Source organism: Eubalaena glacialis, chromosome 9 (genome assembly GCF_028564815.1).
Source record: "Eubalaena glacialis isolate mEubGla1 chromosome 9, mEubGla1.1.hap2.+ XY, whole genome shotgun sequence".
NCBI classification, from domain to species: Eukaryota; Metazoa; Chordata; class Mammalia; order Artiodactyla; family Balaenidae; genus Eubalaena; species Eubalaena glacialis.
In genome coordinates, this window is record NC_083724.1 from 28,125,637 (window position 1) to 28,150,132 (window position 24,496).

Consider the following 24,496-nt stretch of genomic DNA (forward strand, 5'->3'; position numbering starts at 1 on the left):
AAAAATAAGCTCCTCAAAACTTGCAAAGCAAAACATGGACTTAGTAACTTATTAAAAACTATACCCCTGATTTTCTTTTTAGAAAAAAGAAACAGTTTAAACAAGGGCATGAAACACACTTAAGATTAAGACTAATAATACTCTGCTCTCACTGAAAAATACTACTAGAAAAAAATTAAATAAAATTTCAGATATTTCTATTTAATGTGGGCAAAATATACAATGTTTATTTCTGAAATATAAGCTAATAATTTATTTTCATTTATAATATAAAGTGATTTAGGTAAAGTTTACTTTTCCTAGTACTCAAAATTAAACAGGAATTGTTTTCCATATCTAAGAATTATAATGGTAATGTGTAATAAAAGTTTAATTTTGCTAAACTAAAGCTCAAATAGATTCAAATAAAAAACATGAAAATATCTAGATTAAACAATAAAACTTTAATTTTTGTTATTTTGCAATGACAGTAGGTTTACTTTTTCTAACATTCAAAAACACTAGCCTTTTATCAATATAAAACTATTTTAAAAATCACAATAGAATCTTTTATATATAACTTAGAAAAACCATTTCACATGATACACTCATAACACTCAGGAAATTTCAATCCAGAAAGGGACAGTCTCCCTGAAACAGAAAAAGTTCTTTCTTTTTGTCACCTCCAATCCTTATATATAATCTTTATTTTACATCATTTACATAGAAATATTTATCACAATCTGACAGGTAGATAAGAAAAAGAAAATTTTTTGCCTTCTAAAGCTCATCAAGTAAATTTACTGAGTCTTCTTAGTATGTTTCTTTTGAACTTTATCTGAAGCATCAGCTATAGGTTTTGAGGTCGATGAACCAGTACCATTGAGAGACGATTTTGTTTCACTTCTCTTTTCACATGATGAAAACTGCTGCTGCCAGCCAAACAGCATCCGACTCAATGTATCCTCAAAACAAGCAAAAGGCATAACAGCAGTCTCTGTAATCATCATGGTTATCTGAAAAAAAAAAGTTCAATTTTGAATTTAAATACAAATGTTTTCTGTTTCCTAAAACTGAGAGGGGAAAGTGAAAAAGAAGAAAAGATTCAAAACGCTTTTTTTTTATTGAGGTATAATTGACATATAACATTATACTAGTTTCAGGTGTACAAAATGATTTGATATCTGCATATATTATGAAATAACCACCACAATAAGTCTAGTTAACATCCGTCACCATACACAGCACACAAAAAATTTTTTATGTGATGAGAATTTTTAAGATCTACTCTCTTAGCAACTTTCAAATATGCAATACAGTATTACAATAGTTACCATGCTATACGTTACACACTGTTGACTTATTTGTTTATAACTGGAAGTTTGAACTTTTTGACTCCTTTTAACCCATTTCACCAAGCCTCGTCACTGCGCCCCCCCACTCCACTTCTGGCAACCACTAATCTGTTCTCTGTATCTATGAGCTTGCGTTTTTTTAAATTTTAGATTCCACACATAAATGAGATCATACTGCATTTGTCTTTGTCTCATTTTTTTCACCAGGCATAATGCCCTGGCTATGATGTTAGCTGTGGGCTTGTCATATATAGCCTCTATTATGTTGAGGTACATGTCCTCTACACCCACTTTGTTAAGAGTTTTTATTGTAAATGGATGAATTCTGTCAAATGCTTTTTCTGCATCTATTGAGATTATATGATTTTTATCCTTCATTTTGTTAATGTGATATATCACACTGATCGATTTGCAGATGATGAACCATCCTTGCATCCCTGGAATCAATCCCACTTGATCACAATGTATAATCTTTTTAACGTATTGTTGAATTTATTTGCTAATATTTTGTTGGGGGTTTTTGCATCTATGCCCATCAGGGATATTGTCCCATAATTTTCTTTTCTTCTGGCATCCTTGTCTGGTTTTGGTTTCATGGTAATGTTGGCCTTGTAAAATGAGTTTGGAAGCATTCCCTCATCTTTTATTTTTGTAAGAGTTTGAGAAGGATTGGTATTAATTCTTGTAATGTTTGGTAGAATTCACCAGCAAAACTGTCTGGTCCTGGATTTTTATTTGTTGGGAGGTTTCTGATCACTGATACAATCTCCTTACTGGTAACTGGTCTGTTCAGATTTTCTATTTCTTTGTGATCCAGTCTTGAAAGGTTGTATGTTTCTAGAAATATGTCCATTTCTTCTAGGTTGTCCACGTTGTTGGCATATAAGTGTTCATAGCAGTCTCAATCCCTTGTATTTTCGTGGTATCAGTTGTAACGTCTCCTCTTTCATTTCTGATTTTATCCACTTGAGTCATCTCGTTTTCTTTCTTGGTGAGTCTAACTAAAGATTTGTTAATTTTGTTTATCTTTTCAAAGAACCAACTCTTAGTTTGGTCTTTTCTATTGTCCTTTTAGTCTGTATGTCATTTATTTCTGCTCTATGTTATTTCCTTCCTTCCATTAACTTTGGGCTTCATTTGTTCTTTTTCTAGTTCCTTAAGGTATAAAGTTAGGTTATTTGAGATTTTTCTCATTTCTTGAGGTAGGCATTTATTGCTATGAACTTCCCTCTTAAAACTGCTTTTGCTGCATCCCATAAGATTGAAATGTTGTATTTCCATTTTTGTCTCAAGGTATTTTTTTGATTTCTCTGTTATTTCTTCACTGACCCACTGGTTGTTCTATAGCATTATGTTTAATTCCCACATGTTTGTGATTTTTCCAGTTTTCTTCCTAGTAAACAATTTCCAGTTTCATACTATTCTAGCTGGAAAAGATTCTTGATATGATTTTCATCTTCTTAAATTTATTAAGACTTGTTTTATGATCTAACATATGATGAATCCTGGAGAATATTCCATGTGTGTTTGAGAAGAATATGTATTCTGTTGCTTTTGGATGGAATGTCCTGTCTATATCTTTAGTTAAGTCTATCTAGTCTAATATGTCCTTTGGGGCAATGTTTCCTTCTTGATTCTCTGTCTAGTGATCTATCCATTGTTGTAAGTGAGGGGACTTCAATAAGTCCCCTACTATTATTGTTTTGCTATTTCTCTCTTTAGGTCTGTTAACATTTGCTTCATATATTTATGTTGGTACATAAATATTTGCAGATGTTATATATACTCTTATTAGAAATGACCCCTTTATCATTATGTACTGCCCTTCTTTCTAATTAGTCTTTGTTTTAAAGTCTATTTCGTTTGATATAAGTATAGCTATCCCAACTTTCTTTGGGCTTCCATTTGCATGGAATATATTTTTCCATCCCTTCACTTTCAGTCTATTTCTCTCCTCACATCTGCAGTGAGTCTCTTGCAGGCAGCATATAGATGGGTCTTATTTTTTTTAATCTATTCAGCTACTCTATGTCTTCCGAATAGAGAATTCAGTCAATTTACATTTAAAGTAATTAACAAGCATGTACTTACTGTCATTTTGTTAATTGTTTTCTGGCTGTTTTGTAGTTCCTCTCTGGTCCTTTCTTCTTCCCTTGCTCACTTCCATTATGGCTTGATGACTTTCTCTAGTGGTATGCTTAGATTACTTTCTTGTTATCTTTTGTGTACATACTACAGGTTTTCTGCTCTGTAGTTATCATATTTTCATATAACAACTTACGTTAGTGACAGTCTATTTTAAGTTGATAATAAGTATAAATGCTTTGTAGTTATCATATTTTCATATAACAACTTATGTTAGTGACAGTCTATTTTAAGTTGATAATAACTTAAGTATAAATGCATTTTAATGTTCTATATTTTTACTCTCCCCCTCAATGTTTTTTGTTTTTGATGTTACATTTTACATCTTTTTATCTTGTGTGTATCCCTTAATTATTATAGTTAGTTATTTTTACTACTTTTGTCTTTTAACATTCATACTAACTTTGTAAGTGATTAATCCACTATCTTTACTATATATTAACCCTTACCAGTGAGATTTATATTTTCATATGTTTTCTTGTTACTAATTAGCATCCTTTCCTTTCAGCCTAAAGAAGTCCCTTTAACATTTTGTGTAAGGTCAATTTAGTGGTGATAAGCTCTAGCTTTTGCTTGTCTGGAAAAATTCTTTCTCTCTCCTCTAATTCTGGATGTAACTGCCAGGTGGAGTAATTTAGGTTGGGAGTTTTTTTCCTTCAGTGCTTTGAATATATCATGCCACTCCATTCTGGCCTGCAAAGTTTCTACTGGAAATATCTGCTCATAGTCTTATGGGGGTTCCTTTATACATAACACACTGTTTTTCCATTGCTACTTTTAAGAATCTCTCTTTGTCTTAAACTTTTGACATTTTAACTATAATGTGTCTTGGTGGGATCTCTTTGGGGTCCCCTTATGTGGAACTCTCTGGGCTTCCTGGATCTGCATGTTTGTTTCCTTCCCCCAGATTAGGGAAGTTTTCAGCCATTCTTTCTTCAAATAATTTTTCTGCCCCTTTCTCTCTCCTCTTTCCTTCTGAGAGCCCTGTTATGTGAATGTCAGTCCTCCTGATGTTGTCCCGTAAATTCCTTAAGCTATCTTCACTTTCTTTCATTCTTTTTCCTTTTTGCAGCTCTGATTGGGTGAGTTCCACTGCTTGGTCTTCAAGTTCACTGATCCTTTTTGCTTCTTCTAGTCTGCTGTTGAACCCCCCTAGTAAATTTTTTAGTTCAGTTATAATATTCTTCAGCTCTGTGACTTCTATCTAGTACTTTCTTATATTTCCTATTTTCTTTGTTGATGTTCTCACTGTGTTCATATGCATTCTTAATTTAATCTTCAGCAGAAGCAAATCAAGTTAGGTTCCGGAAAAAAAATCTGTTCTCTATAAGTTTACACTTAATTAATGGAAAAGAACATAACTCATTAACAATAATACAAAATACCACATTTTTGAGTGCCAAATGAGCAGCATAAGCAAAAAAATACATTTAGTATTGAAAGGAAATAAGAAGATAAAATATCATTTACAGTCTACACCAAATGACCAAGAATACCTATTATTACTATGCACTTAACATGTGCCAGAACTGTGATAAGTGTTTTGTATTACCTTATTCTCTTTAAATGTAATCCAATAACTACTCTATTATTACTCTCATCATAGAGAGGTGGAACTGAGGTTTTGACAGGTTAAGTAACTTGCTCAAAGTCACAGAGCTAATAAGTGGTTAAGCAGTTTGGAACACTCATATTTTGAGTTTGATCACTAAATACACTGCAGTCTATCATTATCTAAAGTCACAGACTTCCAGTAAATTGTAGAATCCTGCCAGTATGAGGGACTATAGTAAGTCTCTAGCCATCCAATTTTTTCCATATATATTTATATATATAAGCAACTGAGACACTGAGAGAGAGAATGGAGTGCTACCAATCTTTCATCTGGCAAAATGTATAGTGTTCAGAGATGTTTAGATTTGCTCAAGAAATCATACTGGTGCCAAAATGAATCTGGGACGTTATGGACTAGAATGGTTCCCAAAAGCCCATAAATTTCCAAGGGGCAATTCCTCCAGCAGATCTCAGATAATGAATCAAACTAGATATTTTTGGAATTAAATTTTCACAAGAGGTCCCTACATAATCAGCTTTCCTGGGGACAATGGAAACAAGAGTAAATTCTTATTATCTGCAATATAGTCTAGGTAGTGGGGAGTTGGAGACAAAGTGGGTGTCTATCACAAGAGGAATGGATAAGTGAAATGTATACTGTGTAATTGTTAAAAATAATAAATCGTAAAGTTTAACGGAAAAATTCTTAAAATATACTGTTAGGTGAAAATGAGACAAAGAACAAACGTAATGTACTATCATTTATATAAATTTAAAAATGCATGCACACAGCATTGTGAACGTACTAAACACCACTGAATTGTATAAACAGCTGATTTTGTTATGCCAATTTGACCACAATAAAAATAAACAAATAACAAATAAACCTTTTTTTAATGCATGCACATAAACTACAGGCCAGCCGTGACTAAAGAGCTTATATCAGACTCAGTATCTCAACAAAATCAATATAAAAGACACAAATACATAAAACAACTGTAAAAAGACACTGGAGAACAACCAATACAGGTATAACCTGGTGGGGTTATGATCCCTAAAAGAAAGGAAGTTGAACAAAGTGAACTCCACATTTATCCTGGCTTTTTCTTTTAAGGACATGTGTCAATTCACAGCATAGGGAAATGAAATGCAGAAGTCCCAAATGGGTTAAAGAGACAGAGGCTGGAGTCTGAGAAGGCCAAAGGGTCTAGCACTTGAGAGCAGTAACAGCTCAAAGAGGAGTGAACCACATTAAGTAAGCCCCCAAGTCCATGCATAGTCTGTGCTGGAGGAGTTTACCAATGCTAAACTGCAAACATAGAAACAGATTTAAAAAACCTAGCAGAGAACAACAGCTGGGAGGCCAAAGAGCTGAGCAGCCCACTGCTTGGTTCTGGGAAGACAGGTTGGAGTTCAAAGCCAGGCAAGGTGGACCTGCCCAGGGGTACACCTCGGGCTTAAATTGAGACCCCAAAAGGGTCACATTCTAGAAAGGCAAATATGAAACAGAATAGCACTAACAAAGCCTAAAATCCACAGGATTAAAATAATCTGCTTGTGCGTTACACCTGGCTGCCAAAAGAATGTTGAATGTAATCCCTGCCCTCAAAAATCTTACAGACTAGCCAGAGACAGCCAAGTAAATCAGTAATTACAAAACCGTAAAGAGTAAGTGCAGTAATGGAGGTTTGCCCAGAAACGTTAAGTAAGGGATATGGATTTGGAAGTCGTTACCATACAAGTAAAAGGTAAAGGCATGAATTAGAATGTAATCACCTGGAGAGAATATAGAGTGAGAAGAGTCCAAATATAATGTTAACCTCCAAGTTTATACCATTACTGGTTAATATCTAAGAAGAATTTCTTTAGATTAAATTATTCTTTAGAATAAATAGTTACAATGAGATGTATTAGCATTAATTATCCTGGTCATAGCTTGACTTCATGGACAGCCAACAAAAAACAAAAGAATTCAGGTCAAACAATGGTCCACTGTCAGGAAAAGAGCAATGTCTTTTTACAAAATCCAAAAGAGATGAGTGTCAGGATCTAAAGTACTTCCTGAGAACATGAACTATACTAAGTATTTTTCAAAGTCGAGTTTTAATAGAATCTCCACTCCCAGTAGACTCATCACTCAGCTAAGGAGTACTGCTGGCATCATAAATTACTGCTGAGATAGACTTATGAGGTCCATGGATGGATTTCTGTGAATTCAGCCTCTTCTTAGGGCTTAATTCAATAAGGTGACACAAATATAATGGTGACAAATGGAATGAACCCTTATTCTTCTATAAATAAAATATAAAACTGTCTCCCTATTTAGCAAACTATTAAAAGAAAAAGCATATTACCTAAATTAAACAGCATTTGACTTCATAGTCTCTTGCTTAAAAAGGGAAGTAAATCAAAGAATGTAGAAGCCCTAATCTGATATTTAAACATATCCTAAAATACAAATTAATTCCAGTAAAGAAATTGTTTGCGCTCTGCCACATTCTTTTTTTTTTTTAACATCTTTATTGGAGTATAATTGCTTTACATTGTTGTGTTAGTTTCTGCTGTATAACAAAGTGAATCAGCTATACATATACTTAATATCCCCATATCCCCTCCCTCTTGCGTCTCCCTCCCATCCTCCCTAACCCACCCCTCTAGGTGGTCACAAAGCACCAAGCTGATCTCCCTGTGCTATGTGGCTGCTTCCCACTAGCTACCTATTTTACATTTGGTAGTGTATATATGTCCATGCCACTCTCTCACTTCGTCCCAACTTACCCTTCCCCATCCCCGTGTCCTTAAGTCCATTCTCTATGTCTGGGTCTTTATTCCTGTCCTGCCCCTAGGTTCTTCAGAACCATTTTTTTTTAGATTCCATATATATGTGTTAGCATACGGTATTTGTTTTTCTCTTTCTGACTTACTTCACTCTATATGACAGACTCTAGGTCCATCCACCTCACTACAAATACCTCAATTTCTTTTCTTTTTATGGCTGAGTAATATTCCATTGTATATATGTGCCACATCTTCTTTATCCATTCATCTGTCGATGGACACTTAGGTTGCTTCCATGTCCTGGCTATTGTAAATAGTGCTGCAATGAACATTGTGGCACATGTCTCTTTTTGAATTATGGTTTTCTCTGGATATATGCTCAGTAGTCAGATTGCGGGTCGTATGATAGTTCTATCTTTAGTTTTTTAAGGAACCTCCATACTGTTCTCCATAGTGGCTGTTATCAATTTACATTCCCACCAACAGTGCAAGAGGGTTCCCTTTTCTCCACACCCTCTCCAGCATTTACTGTTTGTAGATTTTTTGATGATGGCCATTCTGACCCATGTGAGGTGAAACCTCATTGTAGTCTTGATTAGCATTTCTCTAATGATTCGTGATGTTGAGCATCCTTTCATGTGTTTGCTGGCAATCTGTATATCTTCTTTGGAGAAACGTCTATTTAGGTCTTCTGCCCATTTTTGGGTTGGGTTGTTTTTTTGATATTGAGCTGCATGAGCTGCTTGTATATGGTGGAGATTAATCCTTCGTCAGCTGCTTCATTTGCAAATATTTTCTCTCATTCTGAGGGTTGTCTTTTCGTCTTGTTTATGGTTTCCTTTGCTGTGTAAAAGCTTTTAAGTTTCATTAGGTCCCATTTGTTTATTTTTGTTTTTATTTCCATTTCTCTAGGAGGTGAGTCAAAAAGGATCTTGCTGTGATTTATGTCATAGAGTGTTCTGCCTATGTTTTCCTGTAAGAGTTTTATAGTGTCTGGCCTTACATTTAGATTTAAGCCCAGGTTTATCTCTGGGCTTTCTATCCTGTTCCATTGATCTATATTTCTGTTTTTGTGCCAGTACCATACTGTCTTGATTACTGTAGCTTTGTAGTATAGTCTGAAGTCAGGGAGCCTGATTCCTCCAGCTCCGTTTTTCTTTCTCAAGATTGCTTTGGCACATTCTTTATATAATATCTCATGTTATATGATTTCAAAATATGCCCAGAAAAATGTGACCTAAAATATAAGTTCCTCAAAGGCACAAACAGTACTCATGTAATTTAAATCCTCTATAGTGCATATTAATGAGAGTATAATGAATGAAAATAACTTCTACCTCATATGAATAATTCAAAGACTATTACAATATATCTATATAAGCAAAATTTGCATAATTAATCTTTCTCTCCACCCAGAACATACTTCTTCCTGCCTCCATCTGCCCAAATCCAAACAATCCTTTGCAGGGCAACTGCAAAGTGTCTACTCCATTAAACCTCCCCCAATGCCCTCCAATGAAAATCACTTTGCCCTATAATTAACTTCTGGTACATGGCATATTCAGCCTGGTTTTCTGGTTACTCTATGCTTTCTTCATCGGTGATATCACTCACTCAGACATTAATAATTATTAACCTGAATGACTGTCAAATAAATCTTCAGATCTTCATTTTTATAAATCTCTTCAATAAGTTGGTTAAATAAACTGTTCATCTGGTAGTACAGTCTTAGATAAATAAGTATGAGAGAATTAAATACAGAGACACCTATGAAAGAGCATTTTAGTCATTTATCAGTCAGTCAACAAATATATATTAAAAATCTACTGCATGCACCAGACACAATGCTAGGGATACAGTGATGAATAAAACAAACTTAGTCCGTATCCTCATAAGTTTAAAAGTACAATGCCTCATATTTCTTTTTAGACAATAACATCTTGAAGACAGAGTCTGTGTCTTATTCAAAGTTTACATGTCCAATTGTATCCCCCGAAAGGGCCTAATACCATTGTCCCTCATTCATGTATTCAACAAAATACTCTACTATCTGAATACACCTCTCAACAGCATGCAGCATAACTGACCAGTCCATCCTTCTTAATACCATCTCCTGGTTTTTAGCAGCTTCTTTCCCGTTTCTCATTCTGGATCTTCCTTCTCTAAATATTAGAAAATCTCATGACTCTGTCCTCTCTCCTGTCTCACTCTATGCTTTTGTCCCTATGTAATATAACTGCCACCCTAAGTTAATTTATAAACTGAATACAATCTCAATAAAAATACCAACAAATTTTATTATGGAGTTAGACAAACTGCCATTAAAGTTAGTGCCCAATTCTCTCTCTAAACAGGATATGCAGCCAGACTTTAATTTTTGCCAATCTGGTGAGAAATGGTATCTGAGTGTAATTCTCATTAATATATTCCCAAATGAGTGTCACATGTTTTCATATGTTTAAGGGACATCATATCTTTGTTGTGTGAATTGTCTGTTGATAGATTTCTTTCAATTATTTATTAGGTTTTTAATCCTTTATCCCTTAATTTTTCTTAACAGTTCAAGAATGTTTATGAACTGCTGAATATTCAGGGTTCTACTAGAGATGTTTCTTATTTTTTAAGGCTAAAATCTTGTTATAAAATATTTCTTAGAGATAAAAAGTATTTGGAATAGAGGGGTTTTTTTCAATTTTTTTTACTGAAGTATAGTTGACTATGTCGTGTTAGCTTCAGGTGTACAGCACAGTGATTCAGTTCCTCATATTTATATATATATATATATGTGTGTATATATGTGTGTGTGTGTATATATTCTTTTTCAGATTCTTTTCTCTAACAGGTATTACAAAGTATTGAGTATAGCTCCCTGTTCCATACAGTAGGTCCTTGATGGTTATCTTTTTTATATATAGCGGTGTGTATATGTTAAACTTAAAAGCTTTTGTGCAGCAAAGGAAACCATAAACAAAACAAAAAGACAACCTACAGACTGAGAGAAAATATTTGCAAACAAGGCACTAACAAGGGATTCATCTCCAAAATATACAAACAGCTCAATATCAGAAAAACAAACAACCCAATCAAAAAATGGGCAGATCTACACAGACATTTCTCCAAAGGAAACATACAGATGGCCAACAGGCATATGAAAAAATGCTCCATGTTGCTAATTATCAGAGAAATGCAAATCAAAACTACAATGAGGTATCATCTCACACCAGTCAGAATGGCCATCATCAAAAAGTCTACAAATAATAAATGCTGGAGAGGGTGTGGCAAAAAAGGAACCGTCCTACACTGTTGGTGGGAATGTAAATTGGTACAGCCACTATAGAGAGCAGTATGGAGGTGCCTTAAAAGCTAAAAATAGAGAGGAGCTTCAAGATGGCAGAAGAGTAAGACACGGAGATCACCTTCCTCCCCACAAATACATCAGAAATACATCTACATGTGGAACAACTCCTACAGAACACCTACTGAACGCTGGCAAAAGATCTCAGACCTCCCAAAAGGCAAGAAACTCCCCACATACCTGGGTAGGGTAAAAGAAAAAAGAAAAAACGGAGACAAAAGAATAGGGAAGGGACCTGCACCAGTGGGAGAGAGCGGTGAAGGAGGAAAGGTTTCCACACACTAGGAAGCCCCTTCGCAGGAGGAGACTGCCAGTGGCGGAGAGGGGGAGCTTCAGAGCCACGGAGGAGAGCGCAGCAACAGGGGTGCGAGGGCAAAGCGGAGAGATTCCCACACAGAGGATCGGTGCTGAACAGCACTCACCAGCCCGAGAGGCTTGTCTGCTCACCCGCCGGGACGGGTGGGGGCTGGGAGCTGAGGCTTGGGCTTCAGAGGTCGGATCCCAGGGAGAGGACTGGGGTTGGCCGCGTGAACACAGCCTGAAGCGGGCTAGTGCGCCACAGCTAGCCGGGAGGGAGTCCGGGAAAAAGTCTGGAGCTGCCGAAGAGGCAAGAGACTTTTTCTTGCCTCTTTGTTTCCTGGTGCGCAAGGAGAGGGGATTAAGAGCGCTGCTTAAAGGAGCTCCAGAGACGGGTGAGGGCCATGGCTATCAGCGCGGACCCCAGAGACGGGCATGAGACACTAAGGCTGCTACTGCAGCCACCAAGAAGGCTGTGTGCGAGCACAGGTCACTATCCACACCGCCCCTCCCGGGAGCCTGTGCAGCCCGCCACTGCCAGGGTCCCGTGATCCAGGGACAACTTTCCCGGGGGAGAACGCACGGCGCGCCTCAGGCTGGTGCAATGTCCTGCTGGCCTCTGCCGCCACAGGCTCGCCCCGCATTCTGCACCCTTACCACCACCACCCCCGCCCCCGCCCCCGCTTGAGTGAGCCAGAGCCCACGAATCAGTTGCTCCTTTAATCCCGTCCTGTCTGAGCGAAGAACAGACGCCCTCAGGCAACCTACACGCAGAGGTGGGTCCAAATCCAAAACTGCCGGGAGCTGTGCGATCAAAGAAGAGAAAGGGAAATTTCTCCCAGCAGGCTCAGGAGCAGTGGATTAAAGCTCCACAATCAACTTGATGTACCCTGCATCTGTGGAATACCTGAACAGACAACGAATCATCCCAAATTGAGGAGGTGGACTTTGGGAGCAACGATATATATATATTTTTTCCCTTCTTCTCTTTTTGTGTGTATCTGTATGCTTCTATGTGTGATTTTGTCTGTATAGCTTTGCTTCTACCATTAGTCCTAGGGTTCTGTCTGTCCTTTTTTTTTTTTTTATTACTTAAAAAAATTTTTATTCTTAATAATTATTTTTTATTTTTTATTGTAATAACTTTATTTTATTTTATTTTATCTTCTTCTTTCTTTCTTTTCTCCCTTTTATTCTGAGCCGTATGGAGGACAGGCTCTTGGTGCTCCAGCCAGGCGTCAAGGCTGTGCCACTGAGGTAGGAGAGCCAAGTTCAGGACACTGATCCACAAGAGACCTCCTAGCGCCACGTAATATCAAACAACGAAAACTTCCCAGAGATCTCCATCTCAACGCCAAGACCCAGCTCCACTCAATGACCAGCAAGCTACAGTACAGGACACCCTATGCCAAACAACTAGCAAGACAGGAACACAACCCCATCCATTAGCACAGAGGCTGCCTAAAATCATAATAAGGTCACAGACACCCCAAAACACACCACCAGACGTGGACCTGTGACCAGAAAGACAAGATCCAGCCTCATCCACCAGAACACAGGCACTAGTCCCCTCCACCAGGAAGCCTACACAACCCACTGAACCAAACCTAGCCACTGTGGACAGACACCAAAAACAACGGGACCTACGAACATGCAGCCTGAGAAAAGGAGACCCCAAACACAGTAAGTTAAGCAAACTGAGAAGACAGAGAAACACAGAGCAGATGAAGGAGCAAGGCAAAAACCCAACAGACCAAACAAATGAAGAGGAAATAGGCAGGCTACCTGTACAAGAATTCAGAGTAATGAGAGTAAAGATGATCCAAAATCTTGGAAACAGAATGGAGAAAATACAAGAAACGTTTAACAAGGACCTAGAAGAACTAAAGAGCAAACAAACAGAGATGAACAACACAATAAATGAAATTAAAAATTCTCTAGAAGGGATCAATAGCAGAATAACTGAGGCAGAAGAACGGATAAGTGACCTGGAAGATAAAATAGGGGAAATAACTACTGCAGAGCAGAATAAAGGAAAAAGAATGAAAAGAACTGAGGACAGTCTCAGAGACCTCTGGGACAACATTAAACGCAACAACATTCGAATTATAGGGGTCCCAGAAGAAGAAGAGAAAAAGAAAGGGACTGAGAAAATATTTGAAGAGATTATAGTTGAAAACTTCCCTAATATGGGAAAGGAAATAGTTAATCAAGTCCAGGAAGCACAGAGTCCCACACAGGATAAATCCAAGGAAAGCACGCCAAGACACATATTAATCCAACTATCAAAAAGTAAATACAAAGAAAACATATTAAAAGCAGCAAGGGAAAAACAACAAGTAACACATAAGGGAATCCCCATAAGACTAACAGCTGATCTTTCAGCAGAAACTCTGCAAGCCAGAAGGGAGTGGCAGGACATATTTAAAGTGATGAAGGAGAAAAACCTAAAACCAAGATTACTCTACCCAGCAAGGATCTCATTCAGATTTGACGGAAAAATTGAAAGCTTTACAGACAAGCAAAAGCTAAGAGAATTCAGCACCACCAAACCAGCTTTACAACCAATGCTAACGGAACTGCTCTAGGCAGGAAACACAAGAGAAGGAAAAGACCTACAATAACAAACCCAAAACAATTAAGAAAGTGGTAATAGGAACATACATACCAAGAATTACCTTAAACATAAATGGATTAAATGCTCCAACCAAAAGACATAGACTGGCTGAATGGATACAAAAACAAGACCCGTATATACGCTGTCTACAAGAGACCCACTTCAGACCTAGGGACACATACAGACTGAAAGTGAGGGGATGGAAAAAGATATTCCATGCAAATGGAAATCAAAAGAAAGCTGGGATAGCAACTCTCATAGCAGACAAACTAGACTTTAAAATAAAGACTATTACAAGAGACAAAGAAGGACACTACATAATGATCAAGGGATCGATCCAAGAAGAAGATATAACAATTGTAAATATTTATGCACCCAACATAGGAGCACCTCAATACATCAGGCAAATACTAACAGCCATAAAAGTGGAAATCGACAGTAACACAGTCATAGTAGGGGACTTTAACACCCCACTTTCACCAATGGACAGATCATCCAAAACGAAAATAAATAAGGAAACACAAGCTTTAAATGATACATTAAACAAGATGGACTTAATTGATATTTACAGGACATTCCACCCAAAAACAACAGAATACACATTTTTCTCAAGTGCTCATGGAACATTCTCCAGGATAGATCATATCTTGGGTCACAAATCAAGCCTTGGTAAATTTAAGAAAATTGAAATCATATCAAGTATCTTTTCTGACCACAACGCTATGAGACTAGATATCAATTACAGGAAAAGATCTGTAAAAAATACAAACACATGGAGGCTAAACAATACACTACTTAATAACCAAGTGGTCACTGAAGAAATCAAAGGGGAAATCAAAAAATACCTAGAAACAAATGACAATGGAGACACAACGACCCAAAACCTATGGGATGCAGCAAAAGCAGTTCTAAGAGGGAAGTTTATAGCAATACAATCCTACCTCAAGAAGCAAGAAACATCTCAAATAAACAACCTAACCTTACACCTAAAGCAATTAGAGAAAGAAGAACAAAAAAAAAAAAAAAACAAAGTTAGAAGAAGGAAAGAAATCATAAAGATCAGATCAGAAATAAATGAAAAAGAAATGAAGGAAACAATAGCAAAGATCAATAAAACTAAAAGCTGGTTCTTTGAGAAGATAAACAAAATTGATAAACCATTAGCCAGACTCATCAAGAAAAAAAGGGAGAAGACTCAAATCAATAGAATTAGAAATGAAAAAGGAGAAGTAACTATGGACACTGCAGAAATACAAATGATCATGAGAGATTACTACAAGCAACTGTATGCCAATAAAATGGACAACCTGGAAGAAATGGACAAATTCTTAGAAATGCACAACCTTCCAAGACTGAACCAGGAAGAAATAGAAAATATGAACAGATCAATCACAGTCACTGAAATTGAAACCATGATTAAAAATCTTCCAGCAAACAAAAGCCCAGGACCAGATGGCTTCACAGGCGAATTCTATCAAACATTTAGAGAAGAGCTAACACCTATCCTTCTCAAACTCTTCCAAAATATTGCAGAGGGAGGAACACTCCCCAACTCATTCTACGAGGCCACCATCACCCTGATACCAAAACCAGACAAAGATGTCACAAAGAAAGAAAACTACAGGCCAATATCACTGATGAACATAGATGCAAAAATCCTCAACAAAATACTAGCAAACAGAATCCAACAGCACATTAAAAGGATCATACACCATGAACAAGTGGGGTTTATTCCAGGAATGCAAGGATTCTTCAATATACGCAAATCAATCAACGTGATACACCATATTAACAAACTGAAGCAGAAAAACCATATGATCATCTCAATAGATGCAGAGAAAGCTTTCGACAAAATTCAACACCCATTTATGATAAAAGTCCTGCAGAAAGTAGGCACAGAGGGAACTTTCCTCAACATAATAAAGGCCATATATGACAAACCCACAGCCAACATCGTCCTCAATGGTGAAAAACTGAAACCATTTCCACTAAGATCAGGAACAAGACAAGGTTGCCCACTCTCACCACTATTATTCAACATAGTTTTGGAAGTTTTAGCCACAGCCATCAGAGAAGAAAAAGAAATAAAAGGAATCCAAATCGGAAAAGAAGAAGTAAAGCTGTCACTGTCTGCAGATGACATGATACTATACATAGAGAATCCTAAAGATGCTACCAGAAAACTACTAGAGCTAATCAATGAATTTGGTAAAGTAGCAGGATACAAAATTAATGCACAGAAATCTCTTGCATTCCTGTACACTAATGATGAAAATTTGAAAGTGAAGTTAAGAAAACACTCCCATTTACCACTGCAACAAAAAGAATAAAATATCTAGGAATAAACCTACCTAAGGAGACAAAAGACCTGTATGCAGAAAATTATAAGACACTGATGAAAGAAATTAAAGATGATACAAATAGACAGAGAGATATACCATGTTCTTGGATTGGAAGAATCAACATTGTGAAAATGACTCTACTACCCAAAGCAATCTACAGATTCAATGCAATCCCTATCAAACTACCACTGGCATTTTTCACAGAACTAGAACAAAAAATTTCACAATTTGTATGGAAACACAAAAGACCCCGAATAGCCAAAGCAATCTTGAGAACGAAAAATGGAGCTGGAGAAATCGTTTTTTAAAAAGGTTTTTTTTAATGCTTGAAATTTCAAAACACAATTGTAAACATTTCTGTGTCAAAGAAGAAATTGTGAAGTAGGAGGAATTTAAACTGAATGACAATAAAAACATACACATCAAAACATGTGATGTGAGACAGCAATGTAAAACAATGACTGAGAGGAACAACAAAACCAAAAGTTGGTCCTCTGACAAGATTAACTACACACCGATAAACCCCTGACAAGATTGAGCAAGAAAGAACAGAGGAACTTCCTTCTTGCCTATAACAGAACAGCTGTTTCTAGACTAGCCCTCCAGGCATAAAAACCATAAACTTGACAAAATACAGGAGGCAACTATTTTCAAGTGCTGGACAACAGACAGTATAAGACTGCTCCATGAGAAAAGGGAAACTGATGAAGTGATCCCCACACTTACCCTCACTTGTTTCAGGACAATTTCTCAAGCAGAAAGCAGAGAGCTAGAACTGAAACTGAGACGGCAGAGACTGACGTTAGGTGCAGCTAAACTAACTGGAATCCTCAGGCAGGGTGTCAGGAGGAAGATAGGCAGGCGTGGGGCGGGGAGGAGACTTCATGTCTACATGGGATGGTGCCACAAGTCCATAGCTAGGCTGCACATTTCAAGAGTGAGACTACCTGAGTTTTACCACAGAGCAGCTTCTAGTGGGTGAGATGACAACAGAGATACTAGAGGTCGAGCAATACTGGCGGCACTTACTTTCCGTTACTGTTTTTATACTTGTATTATAGATAGCTGTGCCCTTGTCTTACTTGTGGGAGATATTCTCTTTGAAAAGAGAAATCATATTTATTAGCATCTTTGTATATGTCAAAACACTGGATTATTATCCAAAACAAACACACAATGCAAATTTCCTAACTATATAAATAACACAAGAAAAGCAAGGTAAAGAAAAATAATTAGTGCCAAATTTTTCTCTGTATATTCTGTCAATTCATTATTTTATACCTAAGAAATGAAAAACTATAGTAGCTACTCAAACAAATCACAAGTTATTTAAAAATCAGTATAAATCTAAAGGGAATCTGGGCAAAAGGATGAGCTAAAAATGAATATTCTGTTTAGAAGTTGGTGGATATTCAGTAAAATGTTGGGGAATATTATTCTAAATTATTAGAATATTATTAGAATATTATTCTAAAATGTTAGGGGAATAATATTCTAATTAGGAAGATTTGAGGAATACTATGAGAAAAGTTCAATACTGTATGTTATTCTACTTTAAAATACCTTTTTATTATCACTTTGCGATATGGTATTTAAGTTTAGGTGCTATAATAAACAACTATATGTCTGGCAGTAATTGTAAGAAAAGCTATCATTTTTATTCCACAAATTAGGCCTTCAACAAAAACTGATCCTTGCAATTCAAAAAATTTAACAGATACCAGTACCAGTTAATCTAACTAAACCCACAATACACATTCATTTTCTTTAAAGATTAAAGTTAGAAACTCTCAAAAATTATATAGCTCCCAACACTACTTCATGATAAAAACACTCAACAAACGAGGAGGAGAAGGGAACTAACTTACTCAATCTGATAAAGGGCATCTATAAAACACCCTCAGCTAATATCATACTTGTTAGTGAAAGACTGAATGCTTTCTCCCTAGGATCAAAAAGAAGATAAGGATGTTGTTCATTCTCTGTATTTCTATTCAACACTGTACTGGAAGTTCTAGACAGGGCAACTGGGCAAGAAAATGAGATAAAAGACATGGAGATTGAAAAGGAAGAAGGAAAATTATTTCTATGTGCAAATGACATGATCTTGTAGAAAACCCTAAGGAATCCATTAAAAAAAAAACTATTAGAGCTAATAAATAAGTTCAGCTAGGTTACAATATACAAGATCATATAAAAAATCAATTTTATTTCTACACATTTTCAAGGTACAATCTGAAAATAAAACATTTAAAAAACAATCTCATTTACTATAGCATCAAAAAGAACAAAATACTTAGGAAAAAGTTAACAACAGAAGTGTAAGGCTTATATACTGAAAACAGCATTGAAAAAAATTAAAGAAGACCTAAATAAATTTTTTAAATCTATGTTGATGGATTATAAGACTTAATATTGTTAAGATGACAGTACTCCCCAAACTGATTTGCAGATTCAATGTAATCCCTATGAAAACATAAGCTGGCCTTCTTTGCAGAAATTGCCAAGTTAATTCTAAAATTCATATGGAAATTTAAGTGACCTAGAGTGGTCAAAACAACCCTGAGAAAGAAGAACAAACCTGGAAGACTCACAGTTCCCAATTTCAAAACTTACTGCAAAGCTGAAATAATTAAGGTAGCATGGTACAAGCATAAAAATAGGCATATAGATGAATGGAACAAAAGTGAGAGTCCAGAAATAAACTCTTACATTTACAGTCAACTGATTTTCTACAAGGGTGCCAAGACAATTCAATGAGGGAAAGAACAGTCTTTTCAATAAATGGTGCTTGAACAACTAGATATCCCATACACAAAAATTAACTCAAAACAGATCGCAGAGCTAAATATAAGAGCTAGAACTATAAATCTCTTAGAAGAAAACATAGAGGTAAATCTTTTTGACCTTAGATTTGGCAATGGGTTCTTAGATATGACACCAGAAGCATACACAACAAAAGAGAAAATATGCAAATTGGACTTTATCAAAATTTTAAAATTTTGTGCTCCCAAGGACACTATGAAGAAAGTGAAAAGACACCTCACAGAATAGGAGAAAACATTTACAAACCAGAAATCTAATAAGGGTCCAGTATCCAGAGTACATAAAGAAATCTTACAACTCAACATTAAAAAGACAAATGCCATGATTAAAAAAGGGCAAATGATCTGAATAGATATTTTTCCAAAGAAAATATACAAATGGCCAACAAGCACATAAAAAATGCTCAACATCATTAGTCATCAGGGAAATATAAATCAAAAAAACAATGAATTGCTTCTTCACACCCACTAGGATGGCTATAAAAAAGATATGCATTGGTTAAGGATGTGGTGAAATTAGAACTCTCCCATACACTGCTGGTGGGAATGTAAAACGATGAAGCCACTTTAGAAAACAGTCTGTTAGTTCCTCAAAAGATTAAACGTTGAATTACTATATGATCTAATAATTCCATTCCTATATGATACACCCAAGAGGAATGTAATATATGTCCACACAAAAACGTGTACATGAATGTTCATAGCTCATTATTCATATTAGCCAAAAGGTAAAACAGCCCAAAATCCATCAACTGATAGAGAAATAAAATGTGGTATACCCATACAATGGAATATTATTTGGCAATTAAAAGGAATAACGTACTGATACATACCACAACATGGATGAACATCAAAAACATCATGCAAGTGAAAGAAACCAGTCACAGGCCACATATTGCATGATTCCACTTACATGAAATGTCAGAATAGGCAAATTTATAGACAGAAAGTAGATCAGTGGTCGTCTAGAGTTGAGGGGATTGAGGGGAAAATGTGAAGTGACTGCTAACAGGTATGAGGTTTATTTTGGGGTGATGAAAATGTTCTAATATCAATTGTGGTAACAGCTGCACATCTCTGTGAATATACTAAAGACCACTGAATTGTACACTTTCAATGGATGAATTGTATGGTATGTAAAATATATGTCAGTAAAAATGTTACAAAAAAATGCAGCTCAAAATTTGATGACTGGAAGAAGTCGGCACATGTGAAGAGATTTTGCCTCAGATATCTGAAGTACAACAACCACAGATCACCTCCACTGCAGAGACTACTGGAATAAAAATTAACGATCCCTACAGTGATTTGGTTCTTTCTAAGATATAAATTTATATAATATATACTGTTTTCCTTCTAAGCATCTCATAGGTAAGTTTTTAGCCAAAAATATCTAGGCTGAGATACAGACATCTATAAAATTTCTCTAGGCTTAAATAATAATATTTTAAAATCAATTGTCTACTCGTGAATAGTGAATATATAAAAATTTTAAGAAGAAGAATAATCGGAATTAGTCTCATCATACAGCTGAAATAAAATTCATAAGATGTGTCACAGGGCTTCCCTGGTGGCGCAGTGGTTAAGAATCCGCCTGCCAATGCAGGGGACATGGGTTCAAGCCCTGGTCCAGGAAGATCCCACATGCCGCAGAGCAACTAAGCCTGTGCGCCACAACTACTGAGCCTGTGCGCCACAACTACTGAGGCTGTGCTCTACAGCCCGCGGGCCACAACTACTGAGCCCACGTGCCACAACTACTGAAGCCCACGCTCCACAACAAGAGAAGCCACCCCAATGAGAAGCCCGCACACCACAAGAGCAGGCCCCGCTCGCCACAACTAGAGAAAGTCCACGTGCTGCAACAAAGACCCAACACAGCCAAAAATAAATAAATAAAAATAAATAAATAATTTAAAAAGTTGTGTCGGACACAGTCATAGAATGGTATACGTCATCTCGAACCATATCAACAATCGGTACAATGAAGACGAGAAAATCAGGATTCAGAGACATTAAGTAACTTGCCTATTCAGGGATTAGACAGCGAAACTAGGATTTGAATTTAAGACTGCCTGTCTCTGAAACCTATGATCTTATACCATCTTATACTATTTCCTAACTTCAAGAAGGGATAAAGCATCCAACCAGACAACAGTAATTAAAGAGACTGACCACAAATATGTCCTAATATAAAAATATAAAAATTTTAAAGTTTAAAGGAACCTCAGAGAACATCTACTCCAAGAACCTCATTTTACAAATGACACAACACTTTGCAGTCTCTGATCAACCTTGGATATCTCCACTACTCTCTGGCCTCCAATGTAAATACTACAAGGTTATCTGCAAATCCTTCCTGATAGCCTCAGCATAAATCAAATGAGGAATCATAGAAAAGCTATGTTTCAGGAAGTCATGGAAGTGCTGAATAACTCCCCAAAATTGATATTTTTAGACTATAATAAAAAATAAATTTTTCCATTACTTGCCTTATGCAGAATTTTGGTTACACAGAATTTGTAATACTGCTTTATTGCTACTTTGAACTCTTACCTTTGTGACCACAAGAAACATAGTATAGAGGAACATAAGATTATGCCTTGATATTGCCAGATGCTTGGTTTGCTGGAATGTGAAGATAACTGACCCCAGCAGGGTTACCTTGGCAGGGCTGAAAATAAAACACATTTTAACTCAATAAGTAATAGATATTATTTATCTCTATATTTCTCAAACAGTATTCTCAAAATATTAATTTAATGAGTTATTAATAGATGTAACACAAAAATGAGTTCTGTAAATATAAAGTTTTGGAAATGCTGAGTTACATAAAGTTAAATACCTTTCTTCACAGCATAAAGTATCAAAGTTTAGAATGTTCATACATACTGTGACTTTCTGATAAAGAGAGTACATTTCTATATGTAATATTTCTGAATTGACCACATAACACTTTTTCACAAAGGATTTGAAAGTCCCACGTTCCACAGCATGATTTGGGAAAAGGATGTTAGCCCTCAAAAACCTTATAGTGCTAACCAAGCTCCTTGGGTGGGATGAGGGATGGAAAAGAAAGCCCTGATTTGCAGCATTTCCTCATTTCCACGGTGTAAATACAGTCGCCCCGTGGTATTCGCAGGGAATTTGTTCCAGGACCCCCACATTTACCAAAATCCACTGATGCCCAAGTCCATGATATAAAATGATGTAGTATTTGCATATAACCTATGCACATCCTCCCACATACTTTAAATCATCTCTAGATTATTTACAATACCTAATATAATGTAAATGCTACGTAAATAGTTGTAATTACAGTATAAGTACTATGTAAACAGTTATCAGTACATGGCAAATTCAAGGTTTGCTTTCTGGAACTTTCCGGAATTTTCTTTCCAATAGTTTTGATCCACAGTTGGTTAATCCACAGATGCAGAAACCATGGATACAGAGGACCAACTGTACTCCCACAGCCCACTTCAGGCTGCTGTGTGGAATGGCTCTCATAAAACAGTGTGAGCCAGCTCCAGCACATCACTTAGCTAACTCCAGCACAAAATATTAGCATTAACCAATATATTAAAATTTAAAGTCTGTAATAAGATGTTTATCTATTAACATATAACAAGCACTACTTTCATGTCATATACTTGCCACATAAAGTATATCTCAGTAACAGATCATTTTCTAGCTCTTTATGCTTAAAACTAGAAAAAGATAAATAATAAACTCTTAGAATGCCATAGTATAAAGTATGACAAAGTTAAAAGCCCCTATAAACCACTTTATGAAAAATAAGTAGTTTGTTTAATCAGTACAAGCTAAGGATTGTGTTCAAAACAGTTAGGTTTGGGTAACAGGGGTTTGGATCTTGCCTACCAATAACTGGGCAGCATTCCTGTTTTAGAACAGTGGTCCACAAACTTTTTGACTGTGCATCTCTAGTGATAAAAGTGTTTTAAGACACTCCTTAATGTATATCAATTAATTTATAAATTATGTACATGTACAACTGTATCATAAAATGTACACCAAATTGACTTTTAAAAGGATGAGATAAAAAATAAATAGTTAATTCCATTAAGACATTGTCTTAATGTCCTTTTGCTACTCTGTTTCTAATAGTTTGGTTTCTGAACCACAGTGCCTCATCATGGGCATCTTAGCATACATATATTCTACTTTGGATTGTGTTCTCTTAGAGCATAAATTCAGAAGCAATGACTCTGAGGAGCAAGGATTTTGTAAACAATAAATTGAAGCAGGGGATTGGAGCAGGCCTGGGATTTAGGAAAAAGTCAATGAGATTGGTTACGAAGATCAGAATGCATTCAGAAAATTCTTATACTTATTATATTAGTTTCCTGTGAACCTAGTAAATAAGCTATCTGCTTCCAAAATATAATGGTGGAATAAGCATAGGTGACAGCTATAGGCACTCCCACGCCAAAGGGGAGAAAACGGAAGGAAGAAAGTGATCACAGTCCTATGCAATTTCAAAATCCAGCAGGGCAAATTCCGGTAGGTTTCCAGACCCAGGAATAATCTTCTGTGGCCTGAGGCTCCATCCTCTGAGTTTACAGCTCTAATCTCTGCATTCATGGCTCTGGCTTTTGCACCTGTGACTCCAGCCTATGGGTCTGGCCTCAGGTTTCTAGGCCCGCAGCTCCCACCTTAAAGCCATTCTTCCTTTTCCCTGAACGGTAGTACATATCGACAGCTAAAAATTTTATCAGCCTGTTTCTACCTGTAGAATTTTGGGAGTCTGACTTCTTTTATTTCATCTTGTCTCTGTCCCTTTCAGTCCAACCTGGCAATGTTTCTGCTGATACAACACTTTCAAAAATCTTTTGGGTTTCCTATGCATGACACAGGGGATCCATGCCATCAGTCAAGATGGTCCTTCACAGATCTTTCCTGGATAATCTCATCTCTATTCCAGGTTTCTGCTATGATAGCTGAATGGATCCATGAATCACACGCCTAATCTCTTTTAACACTAGCAAAAGTTGTCCAGCCACACCCTTAACTTTCTCTCCACAGCAGGCTTTTCCTAAGAATGACTCTCCTAATTTTATCATCTTTTGCAATCTGGATACGCTGAGAATTTCCCAAATCATCAAGTCTTGGTTTCTTTGTTTAGCAGTTATTCCCTCCATTCAACTCTTTCCTCTCACACTTCACTGTAAGAAGCAAGAAGAAACCAGCTCAGACTGCCAACACTTTGCTTCTGAAACTCAACTGAA

At 36.4% G+C, this 24,496-nt stretch overlaps 1 protein-coding gene across 1 annotated transcript in view; it reads right to left on the bottom strand.

Moving 5' to 3' along the window:
* Nucleotides 1-428: 428 nt before the first annotated feature.
* Nucleotides 429-24,496, bottom strand: part of TMEM38B (transmembrane protein 38B) — a 67,351-nt gene continuing 43,283 nt past the window's right edge. Inside the window, exons 5-6 of the mRNA XM_061201074.1 lie at nucleotides 21,804-21,921; nucleotides 429-995 (exon numbers count right to left, since the gene is read on the bottom strand). Of these exons, the coding sequence (XP_061057057.1) occupies nucleotides 780-995; nucleotides 21,804-21,921 (334 nt within the window). The 3' untranslated portion in view covers nucleotides 429-779. The remainder of the gene's footprint in view (nucleotides 996-21,803; nucleotides 21,922-24,496) is intronic.